This window comes from Gadus morhua, chromosome 16 (genome assembly GCF_902167405.1).
Source record: "Gadus morhua chromosome 16, gadMor3.0, whole genome shotgun sequence".
Classification (NCBI taxonomy): Eukaryota; Metazoa; Chordata; class Actinopteri; order Gadiformes; family Gadidae; genus Gadus; species Gadus morhua.
Window position 1 is genome coordinate 32,565,576 of NC_044063.1, and position 14,548 is coordinate 32,580,123.

Below are 14,548 nucleotides of genomic sequence, written 5' to 3' on the forward strand. Positions count from 1 at the left end.
TGAACCGAGCGGAGCTGCTGTACTCACCATCCAGCTTGAAACCATCCCGGTCCGACCAGGAGCCTCCTTAACCCTCCCTTAACCCGGGCTTCTGTTGAACTTGTATTGCTGTTTGACTACTGCAACACCAGCTGCGATGTACGGTCGAAAACCTACGAGCAATACCCTATATATACTGTATATATACCCGCTACTGATGTGATAACCCGGCGGTACCGTCCTACCATCCGCTCTACTATCCTGGTAAAATAACACGGCGTGACGACCGACAACCCGCAACTGTTGCCAGATTGGGCCAGATAGGGCGGGAAATCTGGCAACACTGGCTTCGCACCAACCAAGTAACTGTTATTTTCCCTTTAAACGTGACGCCAGTGCAGGAAGAAGCACGTCTCTGATTGGTTGAATCAGACCTGGTGACATCATGAGGAGTCCATCCCCTCCATCGTCACCTTGGTGACCAACGTAAACATCACCAAAAACGCAGTTTATTTAAGTATAAATAATTCCAAATTAAATCTTTGTCCCGATTATTTTAGACGCACATAAAGCACAGTTGAACGATAATAAACGTCATGGATATTCTGTGAATATACCCCAAGTAGGCCTACCTACAAAAGTGGCAAAGGGGACTTAAGATACCCACTATGAAACATTGACCTCTTCCCTAAATTACAAGGATCTGATTACATTTCCCTCGATTTCCCTACATTAGTTTGTACCTATAAATATTTAAGTGATACATTTGTTTTCCTAGTGAATGTAGCCTATACCATTGTGTGATGAAAAAAATGGTCGGACAATGCAAGGAGATTGAGATTTTATTACCATTCTATGATGCATTTTACCTCAGCATGAGAAGCAATGATTCTGAGAAGGCTATTAAGAATACATTTTAACACGCACATCCATTGTAGTCATGTATTATAGCTGAGTGAATTGATGAGTACATACAGATGAATAGAGCTTGTACACCAGAATGCCTCATGGTGTTGTATGTTGACTTATGAGTTATAGTAATGTAAAATAAAATAATAATAAAATAAATATAAATATACCTTCAACTGGGCAGATGAAAACTTTGTTTCACCACATCCTGCATAATACACACTGTGGCACTTTCAAACACCAACTTTTTCCATAATGACCAAAACATCATCACTATCAACAACATTCCTATGCTCCTTTACGTCCAAAACGGAGGTGCTCATTGCAAAGTGATCGATGGATCAGCCCGAGAGGACCTATCATGATCATCTAGTGCTTAAATGCAAAAAGGAGCACTTTGAGTTAAAAAGGCAACACTGTCAGCGCAAATAGACGTTAAAATAGTTACCTAGTAGGTGTGGCTATGTGTGGAAGCAAGGTATTTCACTCAAGTCTTCATGGGAATACATATTAATATATCAAGACTAAATCAAATACCTGCTAAAAGCTGTGTGTGAGTGTTGATGTGGTAATGGAACTCTAGATGATCTGATAAATATCATGTTCTAGTATTGTAACAGGTTGTAACAGATCCTCGCACACAAAATCAATAACTTAAATAAATTAAAGCATACTCCAAATTGAGTAACAAACATAAATATATTAAATAAATACATCTTTATATGATTTTAACACATTAAAATGAAAAACATGAATCATTTTCATAAAACGTCCAGTAAATAATGGATTCCATAACTTGATAAATAAAAACAAGCTGGGATCTCAAAACAATAAAGGTAGACATGCCAAACACCTTAAAAGGGCTTTGTGTGAATGAATGTGACCTTATGGTCATACTTTCCTCTCACAAAAATACAAATTCAGGCATCCTGAATCATACTTGTGGCGGGCATACAATAACACATATTGTATGCTGTAAATCAATCAAACAAATACAAAGTTGTCAAGCAAATAAAAATAAGCATACTTTCAATGAACAATTTAATGTATGCTTAAATTGAGGCATTTGTGGTTTGGGCCCATTTTGTCATCCTTTTCTTTCAAAAGCTTTTCTTTATGTTGATATTCAAAGAAATGGTGACACACTTATTCCAGAAAAATAATCAATGAGCTTGGCTTTGGGGAAGATAACACAGCTGTGGCTAGGGAGTCTTTTTGCTCTGTAGGGCCAGGAAGGGATTCAGTCAAAATAAAAACGCATGCATTGTTTGATCAAAGTAAACAAATATAGTGAAGCAAGTTAAGGAAACGATGAGTTCACAAAGATCTGCTAGATTATTGTAAACACTGAAAGGCAATCTGAGATAAATACATGATCTATATGATGTGATAACATTATCATGGCTATAATATTTCATTCATGAAAAATAATGGAACTGTTACTCTCCTATTATTGAAATCTGTATTAAAATTGGCAACCAACAAAGAAGATCAACAGATTTCAATGTCAACAGAGCTCAGAGCCTGAGCCCATACGAGGACAGCTTGCCTATATCTGTCTACATTATACATATATTATGCATATAGGATTGGCCGATATCCTTTGATTAACAATATATCATACAACATAAACACAGGGTGCTTTTCCCTGTGTTTAAGTTGCATGATATGATAGTTAATCAAATAATATCTGCCCATCCTGCATCTTATGTTCTTATAATTGTTAAACTCGATATGATCTATATAAATGGAACATAATATGTATAATGTATTAAATGGACCTTAATGTCCTTAATTACTTGATGTCATTCAGGACAGAGATGAAGGAACCCAGACTGAGATGGCTGGAGCAGGGATAGAATAGGACACAACCTAATAAGCTGTGCAGTTGTGTATGTTTGTGTGTACAGCACAGGTGGTTGTCGTTCATATAAGTGTGAATATACGTGTGTGTGTGTGTGTGTGTGTGTGTGTGTGTGTGTGTGTGTGTATTGGTTTGTAATGATGCAATGTCACACATTATTATTAAGACACGCTGCTCTTCCTGATAATCTTTCTTTTCACTTAAAAGTGCAGATTCAAAAAACAAACATCCATCGTTTTTAAATAAATATATGACAATATAGCCAACTAGTTTGAGTAGGATTTGGGTGACAGATGGGCCAGCTGGTGGTCTTTGATGCCCGTAAAGGTGCGATAAGCCGTAGACTAACAGCTTGGACAGAGCTGAGATTTGCTGGTGCACCAGTTTCCAACGGCCATCTGCTTCTGCCTTCCTGGTCGCTGCTCCGCCATCCTGACTTGTAGCTTGGTCTCCATTTTTTACACAGAAACATTCCAGAAATTCCCTTTATGTTTAAGACTGGGATTTTGAAAAAGTCTAGAGAGGATATTATCTAATAGGAACTCCTTACCTCCGGATTGGTGGTTCTGCTAATTCAGCAGTCAAACAGCCTGCATTCCATTGTGGAACCGTTTCCTGCATTATTTACCTCAACTTTGACCTGCGTGTCACACCTATCCCATTTTAACTGTGCCTTTTATTAAATAACTTAGCAATTGAACCAGTGAAACAATCAGTCCGTCCCTTCTCTTTTTTTCATCCAATAGCGTGGGATATTGAGACCTGGAGCTTGGGGGGAGGATATAAACAAGCGCGTGGCTCATTTTGTCTTGGGCACCACCAGGATCTCGTCCCCGTCGCGGATGCTGTAGGAGTGCAGCGCCCGCGTGCTGTACTTCATCTCCTCTGGGCCGAACACGCAGCAAAGGTCCTTGTCGATGTAGTAGACCCTCATGTGGTTGGTGGGCAGCTGGACCACCTCCTTCAGCTGCTTCTTCAGTTCCGCCACCGTCTGGTCCAAGCGCACGTTCACCTGGAGAGACAGGTCCAAAATATTGGAATTTTACTTGAAAATGCAATATTAAGGTTTTATCAATGTTTTCATTGTTTCTGGTTTCATTGTGAGAGCAACTTAAAAAGTGAACAGCAGTAGTTACTAGGTATGCAACGGTACAATTGGCCCACGGTTCGGTATTTTGGTCAAGGTAACGTACGGTTTCGCTATTTATATATATAAAACTATATCACAATAAACAATGAACTCTTTATTTTGCCTATTGACAAATACATCCTTCCATTCAGAAAAATAGCAGCCTGACTGGTTGGCCTGGTTTCTGTTTCTACTGTATGAAATGAAGGGGAGTAAAAACCAACCTGATAGTTTTTCGGCTTCTATTTTAAATAAACGGGGTACTTCAATCAATATGAAACATAGCTGCGAGCAGCAATGTGGGGGTCAAGCAGAATAGGACTCAATAAACTAATTCTGCTGGACAGACGTAATCGGCTAGTTGGGTACATTATGACCGTCTCAATAATTAGTAATAACGACAGCTGGTGAAATCACACAAAGTCAATGTTTACAAAATGGAAAAATGACCCCATCTAGTGGTAAGGGCGCATTATCGTCTGCCTGACAGAACAAATCACACAAATACATAGGGGTATTCGGAACAATATCCCTAACAGAAACACAATGTTAACAAGCATCCGTTCTTGAGGTGGTTCATGAAGCATCTAATCCAGTAAGAATTGCAGTTTCTATTGTAAGTGGGCGGAATGGTAAATAAATTCATGTTGCATTATACATGCAGTACCGCAGTGCAGTGTCTACCCTTTAATGAGCGCTGTTCAGCGCAACTAACATTGATATAAATGAAGAAGTGTTCTGATTGTATGCTGTTTGTCAGATTGACATGATGATTTAATATGATTGATATGTTATCAGTTTTATATAACACAGTATATGATGACCATGATAAAATGCATACGATTAGATATAATTTTACTGACAATGAAAGCTATTGGGAAATGGTTATCACAATGAAAATACATTGAAGTTGCTTTCTAAGGGCTGGAATAGACTTGCTGCTAACAACGCCCCCCTAGAGGTCAAATTACACCAAATATTTGGGCATCATCAGGATAGGGTCATAAGACTCTGGGCCAAGTTTGGTTTGGATACATGAAGGCCTTGCAGAGAAATTAGCTCAATTCCTTTTTGACGTCCCCCTGAGGTCAAAGGTCACCAAATTGTTTGGATGTCCCCAGAATTATGTCATGAGTCTATGTACCATGTTTAGCTATGATATATTAAAGAGATGCTGAGAACAGGCTAACTTCCTGTTTTGCAGCTTTGCCGTAAAGTTTAATTGGCTGTCACGGCCAAACGGTTTTGAATTTGAAAAAGCTGTTTAACACTCAGCTGGTCTGAAGATCATATATGGCAAGTTTGATGATTGGACATAATCTGTGGCCTGTGGATGTGTACTATTGATTTTGACAACTTCAACATGAGAAATAATTCATTAGCTACATGGGGAGGTCTGAAAGTATCACCAGACATTGAAGATAATTTTGAAATATAATCATGGCATGGGTCTATGTACCAAGTTTGGTCATGATGTGTCAAAGGGCTGCTGATTGGCTTACTTCCTGTTTGGCGACTTCGAAGTCGAGGTTGATAGCGGCCATACGGTTTTGAATTTGAATTTATTTTTTTGTATGTTTTTTGACACATCGTTGCCTGAAGATCATGTGTGCCAAGTTCCAAGGTGATCGAACCAAATTTATTATAGGAGAAGCATTTTGAAGGTTTTTGACATAAACCAAGATGGCGGAATATCCATCATGGCGCAAAAAAAGACGACATATGGTGCGAACTCGGCTTGGACCAAGGAATCCAATGATACCTTGTTTGTGAATATTGGATTAATGGGTCAAAAGTTATAAACATGAATGCATGTCAAACTTTGACCTGTTGGTGGCGCTACAGCTGATGAGCTAGCGACCTCAAATTTGCTTGACAGGATAATCGGGCTGTCACAACTTTTGACCAAGGCGTTCTATGGGCTGCTATAGACTCCCACGGAGATAAAATAATAACAATAAGAAAACGTACAAAAACAATAGGTTGTCTCGCAGCTTCGCTGCTTGACCCCCAATTAGGGGTCAGAGCAGCGAAGTTTGTGTTTTGGAGATAAATGTTGAGCTTTTTTTGTTTGACACGCTAGCGCTCCCTCGCTCCACACTGATTTAAAGCGATGTCAACAATTGTACTCGCATCTCGGAGAACATGTCGGTATCGTCGGCATGAGCAACCCAGACCCAGAACTGACAGACAAAAAACAGGAACAAGTACAGAAAACATGGATAAGAGGAGGAGGTCCGAACTGGAGGATGAGTCTCTGGTAAGTTTAAGAAAGCCGATTTCTCAGCAGCCCTTTGACATATCATAACCAAACTTGTCATGACCTCATCATGGTGACACTCAATGCATTTGGTGACCTTAAACCTCTAGGGGGCGCTGTGTTCAATGTTCAATGTCGATGTGTTTCAACTCCTCTCACTTCACATGAGTATATTTCATACAAATTTTCAATGCCTGGTGATACTGTCAGACCTCCCCGTATAGCTAGTAAATGATTTCTCACGGAAACATCCGCGACAGCCAATCAAATTCGACCGTGAAGCCGCCAAACAGGAAATACGCCAATATCTCAGCAGCCCTTTGACATATCATAACCATACTTGGTAAATAGACCCATGACATCATCATGGGGACACTCAAGTTTTGTGATCATTGACCTCTAGGGGGTGCTATAATTAACAAAGACGTGTTTTAACTCCTCTCTCTTCACGTGAGTATATTTCACACTAATTTTCAATGTCTGGTGATACTGTCAGACCGCCCCATATAGCTAATAAAATATTTCCCATGGCAACCTCAGAAATTGGCCACCATGTTTAAAGTTGTCACAATCAATGTTACATATCCACAGGCCACAGATTATGTCCAACCATCATGAAACTTGTGCTATATGATCTTCAGACCAAGCCAAATAAATGTGCCAAACAACTTTTTCTAATTAAAAAACGTTTCGCCTTGACAGCCAATCAAACTTGACGGCAAAGCCGCCAAACAGGAAGTAAGCCTGTTCTCAGCAACTCTTTAACATACTGTATAATAGCCAAACTTGGTACATAGACTCATGACATCATTCTGGGGACAGCCAAACAATTTGGTGACCTTTGACCTCAGGGGGAGGTCAAACAACAATGACTTTATTTACCATTCCGCCCACTTACAATATAAACTGCAATTCTTACTGGATTAGATGCTTCGTGAACCACCTCAAGAACGGATGCTTGTCAACATTGTGTCTCTGTTAGGGATATTGTTCCGAATACCCCTATGTATTTGTTTCATTTGTTCTGACGGGCAGACGATAATGCGCCCTCACCTCTAGGTAGGGTCATTTCTCCGTTTGGTAAACATTGACGCATACTCGTATAATGATCCACCAGCCGTCGTTATTACCGATAACCGAGACGGTCGTCATGTAGCCACCCAGCCGATTACGTCCGTCCGGCAGAATTAGGTTACCGATTACCGAGACGGTCGTCATGCGCCCATACCAGGTAGGGTAGGTAGGGTCATTTTTCGATTTTTCCAATTTTCATGATGATTGGACATAAGCTGTGGCCTGTGGATATGTAATATTGATAGTGAAACTTTGAACATGGCGGCCAATTTCTGATGTTGCCATGGAAAATATTTCATTAGCTATATGTGGCCGTCTGACAGTATCACCAGACATTAAAAATAAGTGTTAAATATACTCACGTGAAGAGAGAGGAGTTAAAACACGTCTTCATTAATTATAGCGCCCCCCAGAGGTCAATGATCACCAAATTCATTCAGTGTCACCACGATGAGGTCATGGGTCTACCAAGTTTGGTTATGATATGTCAAAGGGCTGCTGAGAAATTGGCTTACTTCCTGACCAAGACTTTCGTCTTGTAGCCACCCATTCCACCAGCCGTCGTTATTACAGATTACCGAGACGTTCGTCAAGTAGCCTTCCAGCCGATTACGTCCGTCCGGCAGAATTAGGTTACCGATTACCGAGACGGTCGTCATGCGCCTTTAACACTAGGTAGGGTCATTTTTCCCTTTTGTTTACATTTACGTGTACTTGCATAATGCTGTACTTAATCCCACCTGCCGTCATTATTACCGATTACCGAGACGGTCATAATGTAGCCACCTAGCCGATTACCTCCGTCCGGCAGCATTAGTTCACCGATTACCGAGAAGGTCTTCATGTAGCCAACCAGCCGACTTCGTCCGTCTGGCAGAGTTAGTTAACCGATTAACGAGACGGTCGTCATGTAGCCACCCAGCCGATTGCGTCCGTCCGGCAGAATTAGCTTATCGAGTCCCATTATGCTTGACACCCACATTGCTGCATGCAGCTATATGAAGCATTGTTCCCGCTTTAGATCCCGTACCTGCAAAATGCATAATTAGCAGTTTAATAAAGGACTTATTAACCTTAATAAGCATGGTTCCCGCTTTAGATCCCATACCTGCAAAATGCATAATTAGCAGTTTAATAAAGGACTTATTAACCTTAATATGCTTGGTTCCCGCTTTAGATCTCGTACCTGCAAAATGCATAATTGGCAGTTTAATAAAGGATTTATTAACCTTAATAAGTAAAAGAAAAACGTAGAAAAGGTTTAACAATGACATAATAGGTAACTTAGTAAGACTCAATAAATGGGTTTGTAATGTGTTTATTAACAACTATAAGAATTTCATTATTATATATGAGACCATTATTAATGTTATGAAGCAATCAATAAATAGTATACAAGTTTCTTATTAAGTGTTTATAAAGGTCTTATAATTTCATAAACATAAACATGTTATATGTTATTATTTACACTTATTGATAGTCTTATTAACACAAATTAATGGGTCTTATTACATATTAACTAAGGCTTAATACAAGGATCTTAATATAAACCGTTACCGACAAATGAACACGATGAGCCAAGGTGCAACAACACATAATTTGGACAATGGACATTTCTAGTAGAAAAGTGAAGAAAATAAATTACAGACATTGGGCCTCATACCAGAGCCACTCATACGCACTATATTGTTCTTAAATCATTCCTATAGAGAGCGTTTACACAGCATTTACCAAAACTCTTGTATTTTGAATTTTCTCATAGGAACAAACAAAATCTAAGAGTAGTCCAAAACATATCGTACCAGTCATGTTAGGTTGACAAAAGAAAAAAACGTCACATTGTTTGACCAAACGATTCCTATTCCATGATTTGATTTATAAAAAAGATGGGAATACCGGTGTTATAAAGAATGGCATTAATAACAGTGTTACTTTTGTCAGTATTGAGTGATCTAATGATTACTCTTCCTATCATTATAACGCTGCTACCGTTACTGCCAAAAAATGTGGCGCGTTACTATAATTGAAGCTGTTTTTACATTAGACCATCTAGATCTCTCTCTCTTCCTTTACTGTTTTTCCTTCGTTAATGGGCACGAGACAATCGCATTAATGATAACGATTGGCTGAGGTAGAGTAAAATTTCTTGGTGAGCCAATCAGAGGTAGAGTTGGGCAGGTGTTGTTTACACATATTCAAAAGCATTCATGTCGGAAACACAACAACATAAGTGAGTCAATGAGAAACAGAAATGGTGAGCTCAAATAATCCAAAAAGAGAAAAATGTAACATGCACATGAATTTTAAGTTCTGTTAAAGGTGGGTGGAGATGGGGTCTAAATTATTTGACACATTTGAGCCTTTAAAAATGTACTTCAAAGTAACGCAATAGTTACTTTCCACAGTAACTAGTTACTTTTATAATTTGGAATTGAGTAACTAATTTAGTTAGACTTCGGGAGAAGTAACTAACTGTAAGTAATTACTTTTACGAAGTAACTTGCACAACAGACTGTAGAAAATATTTGTAGAATGAAATTCGACCAACTCTTTAATATAAACATATGCTCGTTATCTCTAGATTTAATTAATCGGCCAGATTGCACTCTATTCTAACAAGCCAACAAAGACCTTGCTAAATGCTATGAAATTAACTATAGAAATTAACTATAGGTCTATAGCATTTTCTGATTACAGTTTAATGCATTTTTCACAATTTACCAGCTCTCGTTTTGAAGGCTGAACAGACAATTTGACTGGAACTACTTAGCAAGTGTCCATATATCAGGGATTAATGGACACCATGTTAAGAAACCATGTTAAGAAATATGATGCTCTTTCTTAACATGCATGCAAGCAGGGGTGCTAACTGTCACGCATCTGGCGTGTCACTCACACTTTCAGCATCAATCTCACGCCAAAATCCATTTTTCTCCCCTCTCAATCTGTAATTTTCGGTTGATAGACTAGACCTAAGTCTTATTCTACTTTGTTTAAGAATGTTTGATTCTGATTCGCCGTATCTAAGGTCTGTCCTATTTACTGGAGGAGTGAAAAACGTTTCCGTTGCATAAGAACCTTATGGGAGGGATTGTTCCAGGTATTAGTCAAACCCTCAGGCGTTGTGAAAAACTTTATATTTGGATTGTAAAACGCATGAAAATATAAATTAATGGTCTTAATTTTTTTTCTTTGGCAAGTGACCATGGTATAAGCGGGATGATGCCCATTGAGGTGTCCAAAACATTGCATATTTGATCGATCGTAATTAAGGGGACTACTTTTTGAGGGAGAACTCAAACAGAGTATACATTTAATAAGCATGCAATACGAATAAGAAAAAGCATAATTATTAAAGTATTTGAATTGTTTTATTATGTTGGCAAGCAAGAAGTAGAATAAACGGGATAATCACCTCAAGGAAGGGCAAAAAACATTGCCCTGCCTCTCGGTGATTATCCCTTACTTAATGACAGGAGAGGAGTTTAAGGCTGTAACATCTACCTTAAACTTCGCTGTAAAATCTGCCTACAACGTGCGTGTGATAAGTTTAGAGTGAGTTCGGAGCATAGGTTCGGAGCATGTTTCTGAGTCAGAGCCCACTTATGCCAGTTTGAAAGTTTGGATGACTATCAAGGTAAGCAGATAAATAGCCTAACAAATCGAATAATCTATTGTTGATTAAAATTGTGTACATCTGTGTTGTGACTACTGACGTAGCCTTGCCATCAGTCTATCTGCATGTCGAGATAGTACAGACTTCCACTATAGTTGCAAATGTATGTATATAAATAGTGGAATCAATAAATTAATTGTGAATTTTGAAAAAGCGTTTCCATTCTATTCCTTAATTTTTTTACATATATCTTAAATTAAGTAAACAAGGACTGTCATAAAAAATGAAAAAATAATGACATTTAACATAGTCTCACTCCAGCCAAAGTCTAAAAGTTGGCAACCCTATGCAGGTATTGTGCCAGCATAAATATTATGCATGTGCTGTTATGAGAAAGTCAGTGGGTTTTAGATCAACTCTTGGTCCGAGTCCGGCTCGGTTACAGAAAAGCTTCAATCATGTAAAGCGGGTCACACACTAGACGAGCAAGCTGACAGCGATTGTCCGACAAATGAGAATTGGTCGAACAAGTGTGTGTGGACCAAAAAATCGATCAGCCGAACAGAGCTTGACAGCCCTACTAAACTGACAAAACTAAAGCTAAAGTTACGACCGTATCCCTGGTTCTCTGATAGCATGAGTGAGGTATCTCACATATGGGTACGCCTCCCCCGCGTGTCCCTCAGAAGCACTTTATCACTACGCCAGCCATGGCCACATCTGACACACCCAGGTCAGCCTCCTATATAATTATCTGACTGTGGGTACGGCGTCATTCAAGGCAGCAACCTCTTCTCGCTCACCGCAAGAAGGGCAATCCGGTGAGATACCTCACTCATGCTATCAGAGAACCAGGGTTATGGTCGTAACCTTAAATTCTCTTTCAAGCAATCGTGAGGTATCTCACATATGGGATATGTTTACTCCCATATTGCCGAACAGGCAAACCTCAACGATACGTGACGATTCCAATCATGACAGAGCGTCTTGCGCTCCCTGAGTTCCTACTCAAAGCAGCATGAGCCAAGCAAGGCGCAGTAACATCAAGTCTGTAAAACCTCATGAACGTAGTGGGCGAAGCCCAAGAAGCGGATTCGCACACCTCCTGCAACGAAACCCCTTTAAACAAGGCCCACGACGTGGCAATGCCCCTTGTTGAATGCACATGCAAACCAACAGGCGCCTCCAGCCCTTTAGCTGAATAAGCCAAAGCTATAGCCTCAACAACCCAGTGTGATAAACGCTGCTTCGTGATAGGCTTACCCTTGTGAGGACCAGACCATGAGACGAACAATTGATCTGCTTTCCTAAACGACAGAGTCCTTGACACATAAGCTCTCAGAGCGTGCACAGGACACAACGTATGTAGCCGCCGTTGTTCCGCAGACGTGAACGGCGGAGGGTAGAAAGCATTAAACTCCTTGGAAAGGCACGAGTAGGACGTGTCCATGACCTTAGGAATATATGCCGAGTTTGGCCGCAGCGACACCTTAGAGTCCCCAAAGCCAAACTGCATACATGACGAATGCACCGATAAAGCGTGTAGATCACCAACTTGTTTTGCTGAGACTAACGACATGAGCAACACCTTCTTAAGGGAAAGCAATTTTGCGTCCACTTCTGACAGTGGTTCAAGAGGAGGCCCCGATAAAGCCCCCGACACCAGTGGCAAATCCCATCCAGGTGATAGAGGTTTTGACACAGGGCGCAAACGACACGCTCGCCGCAGGAAACGACAGACCAAAGGATGCTGTCCCACTGTCTTACCGTTAATACCCACGTGACACGCTGATATGGCAGCGAGATATACTTTCAACGTAAAAAAGCTCTCCCCTTGTCAAGGAGAGACTGTAGAAATATCAACACAGTATCAACAGAACACTGGAAGGGGACTTCATCAGTAGAAGTACATCAATCCTCAAAGACACGCCACTTAGCCAACAAAGTACGCATGGATGGTCATTATAACATTCTGTTGCAGGCCCGATGACGTTAGATTTACCCTTTCATGGGCCAAGCCCAGAGAGCTGGACGCTCTGAATGGGGAAGAAAAACTTCTTGCTTGATAAATTCAGCCAACGTGCTCTCTCCTGTGCCACCATGGTGCCCATAGCCCTTCTCGCCCGAGAGTAGGGGTGTGCAATTAGATTTCGATTATTGGGTCAAACGATCTCCAAATTAATAAAATCAAGTTGGAACGATTCTTTTGGAATTTTCCGTTGTCAATGAGGTTTTGTGAAAGAGACGCCCATGCGTCATTCAGTCCCTCCCCCAGAGCATAAAACACGGCCCTGCGAGCTGTGTGTGGTGACCTTATTCAGAAAACAGCACGAGCTAGATGGCAGAGGGAGGACAGACGTGTTTACTCGATAAAAAGGGTAAAACGAGTTCTCTAATATGGCAACTTCAGATTCGAAGAAGCCGACGAGGCACAGGCCCACATAATGTGCAAAATGTGCTACAATGTTACATCTGCACCCCTTGGAAACACGACAAACTTGTTTAATCACCTAAAACTGAGAATTCCGACACTGAAAACTATGCTTTTCGAAAACGATCGCTGAGGTGGATAAATGTGAAAATGCTGGGTTTGTGTTGTAGTGTAGACAGGGTAGACGGAGGCTTTCAGAAACTATGACGTTCGGTTGCCATGATGCTGCCAGAAGCTTGCGCTCATCAAAAAAATGGCAGGTGAAAGGCAAATGATGATCTCTGTACAATGTACTAATTTATCTACAGATAAAACTTGACATATTGGCACAAGCATATTCTTTGCTCCAACGCCGGAGGCGAGCGCTGTACTTGATGTTCATAAGTGACGGTAAAAAAACAGAAATAGGGCAGTTCAAACCGTACTAGGAGCGGTGTTTCTGGAAAAGACCGGGTCGAAAATGATTAACCAGCTGATCAACTGTAAATACCAGCAGATCGCGTGCTTGTAATATAAACAGAGAGGCGTGGCGGAGTTGCGTAACCATGACAACAACTGTTTATCAAAATAATTTCAGTGTGGAACGTGGATGCAAAACATTCCGAAAACAATATTAAACGATAGTGTGGCCGGAGATAGTTTTCATCGCGGATCTGCATTTTTACATTTACCCGGGTTAGTGTGGACGGGGCCTGAGGCGCAATCACAAAGTCGCTTACGACGAATTGGCAAAGAAACAAAAACACAAGACCACAACCCCGACGACAGCAGGACAGACGTAGATTACAACCGATTGTTCTGTCTTATTTAATTTTCTAGTATATTTATTTCTTCCAAGTTTTATAGAACAGCTGGATGTATATTTGTTTTGTACATTATTTTCAATTTGAACATTTTCTATTTTTTTACTTGAACAGTTTGTGTACTGTGTAGTTTAAGAATTTTAAAACTCAGTTACCATGAATTTTTTTTGAACTGCTCAATAAATGCATTTTATTTTCAAACTCTAAAAAAGTCGTGATTTCAATTTTGACCAAAAAAATCGTCATTCTCATTTTTTCCAAAATCGAGCAGCCCTACCCGAGAGTTTGCGGTTTATGTCTCCCGATCCTGACATCTCGTCCTGTAGCTCAGCCTGATACGCCATCAACATGGACGATGCATTGAGAGCTCGCACACCAAGGGCCACAGACTTGTGTGCTTTGTCGGTCATAGAAGACTGGAAACCGTCCGTCTTCGACGGGGAGCTCGGTGCGGACGATGTAGATTGGCATCTCCGGTTTGAG

At 40.4% G+C, this 14,548-nt stretch overlaps 2 protein-coding genes across 9 annotated transcripts in view; both read right to left on the reverse strand.

Annotated features, from left to right (window-relative positions):
• The window catches only part of usp2a (ubiquitin specific peptidase 2a), a 119,397-nt gene extending 119,066 nt beyond the window's left edge, over nt 1-331 (reverse strand). The window contains exon 1 of one of the 2 annotated variants that reach the window (XM_030381197.1): nt 28-331. The gene's annotated coding sequence lies outside the window, so the exon portion shown is untranslated. The remainder of the gene's footprint in view (nt 1-27) is intronic. The other variant, XM_030381198.1, reaches the window with a different exon arrangement.
• A 472-nt stretch (nt 332-803) lies between these two features.
• tbcela (tubulin folding cofactor E-like a) overlaps nt 804-14,548 on the reverse strand; it is a 41,624-nt gene continuing 27,879 nt past the window's right edge. For 5 of the 7 annotated variants that reach the window (XM_030381485.1, XM_030381491.1, XM_030381492.1 and 2 more), the window contains exons 11-12: nt 4,106-4,123; nt 804-3,764 (exon numbers count right to left, since the gene is read on the reverse strand). In XM_030381485.1, coding sequence (XP_030237345.1) covers nt 3,552-3,764; nt 4,106-4,123 — 231 coding nt within the window. In that variant the 3' untranslated portion in view covers nt 804-3,551. Of the gene's footprint in view, nt 3,765-4,105; nt 4,124-8,366; nt 8,402-14,548 lie in introns of all 7 variants that reach the window. The other 2 variants (XM_030381487.1, XM_030381486.1) reach the window with 2 other exon arrangements.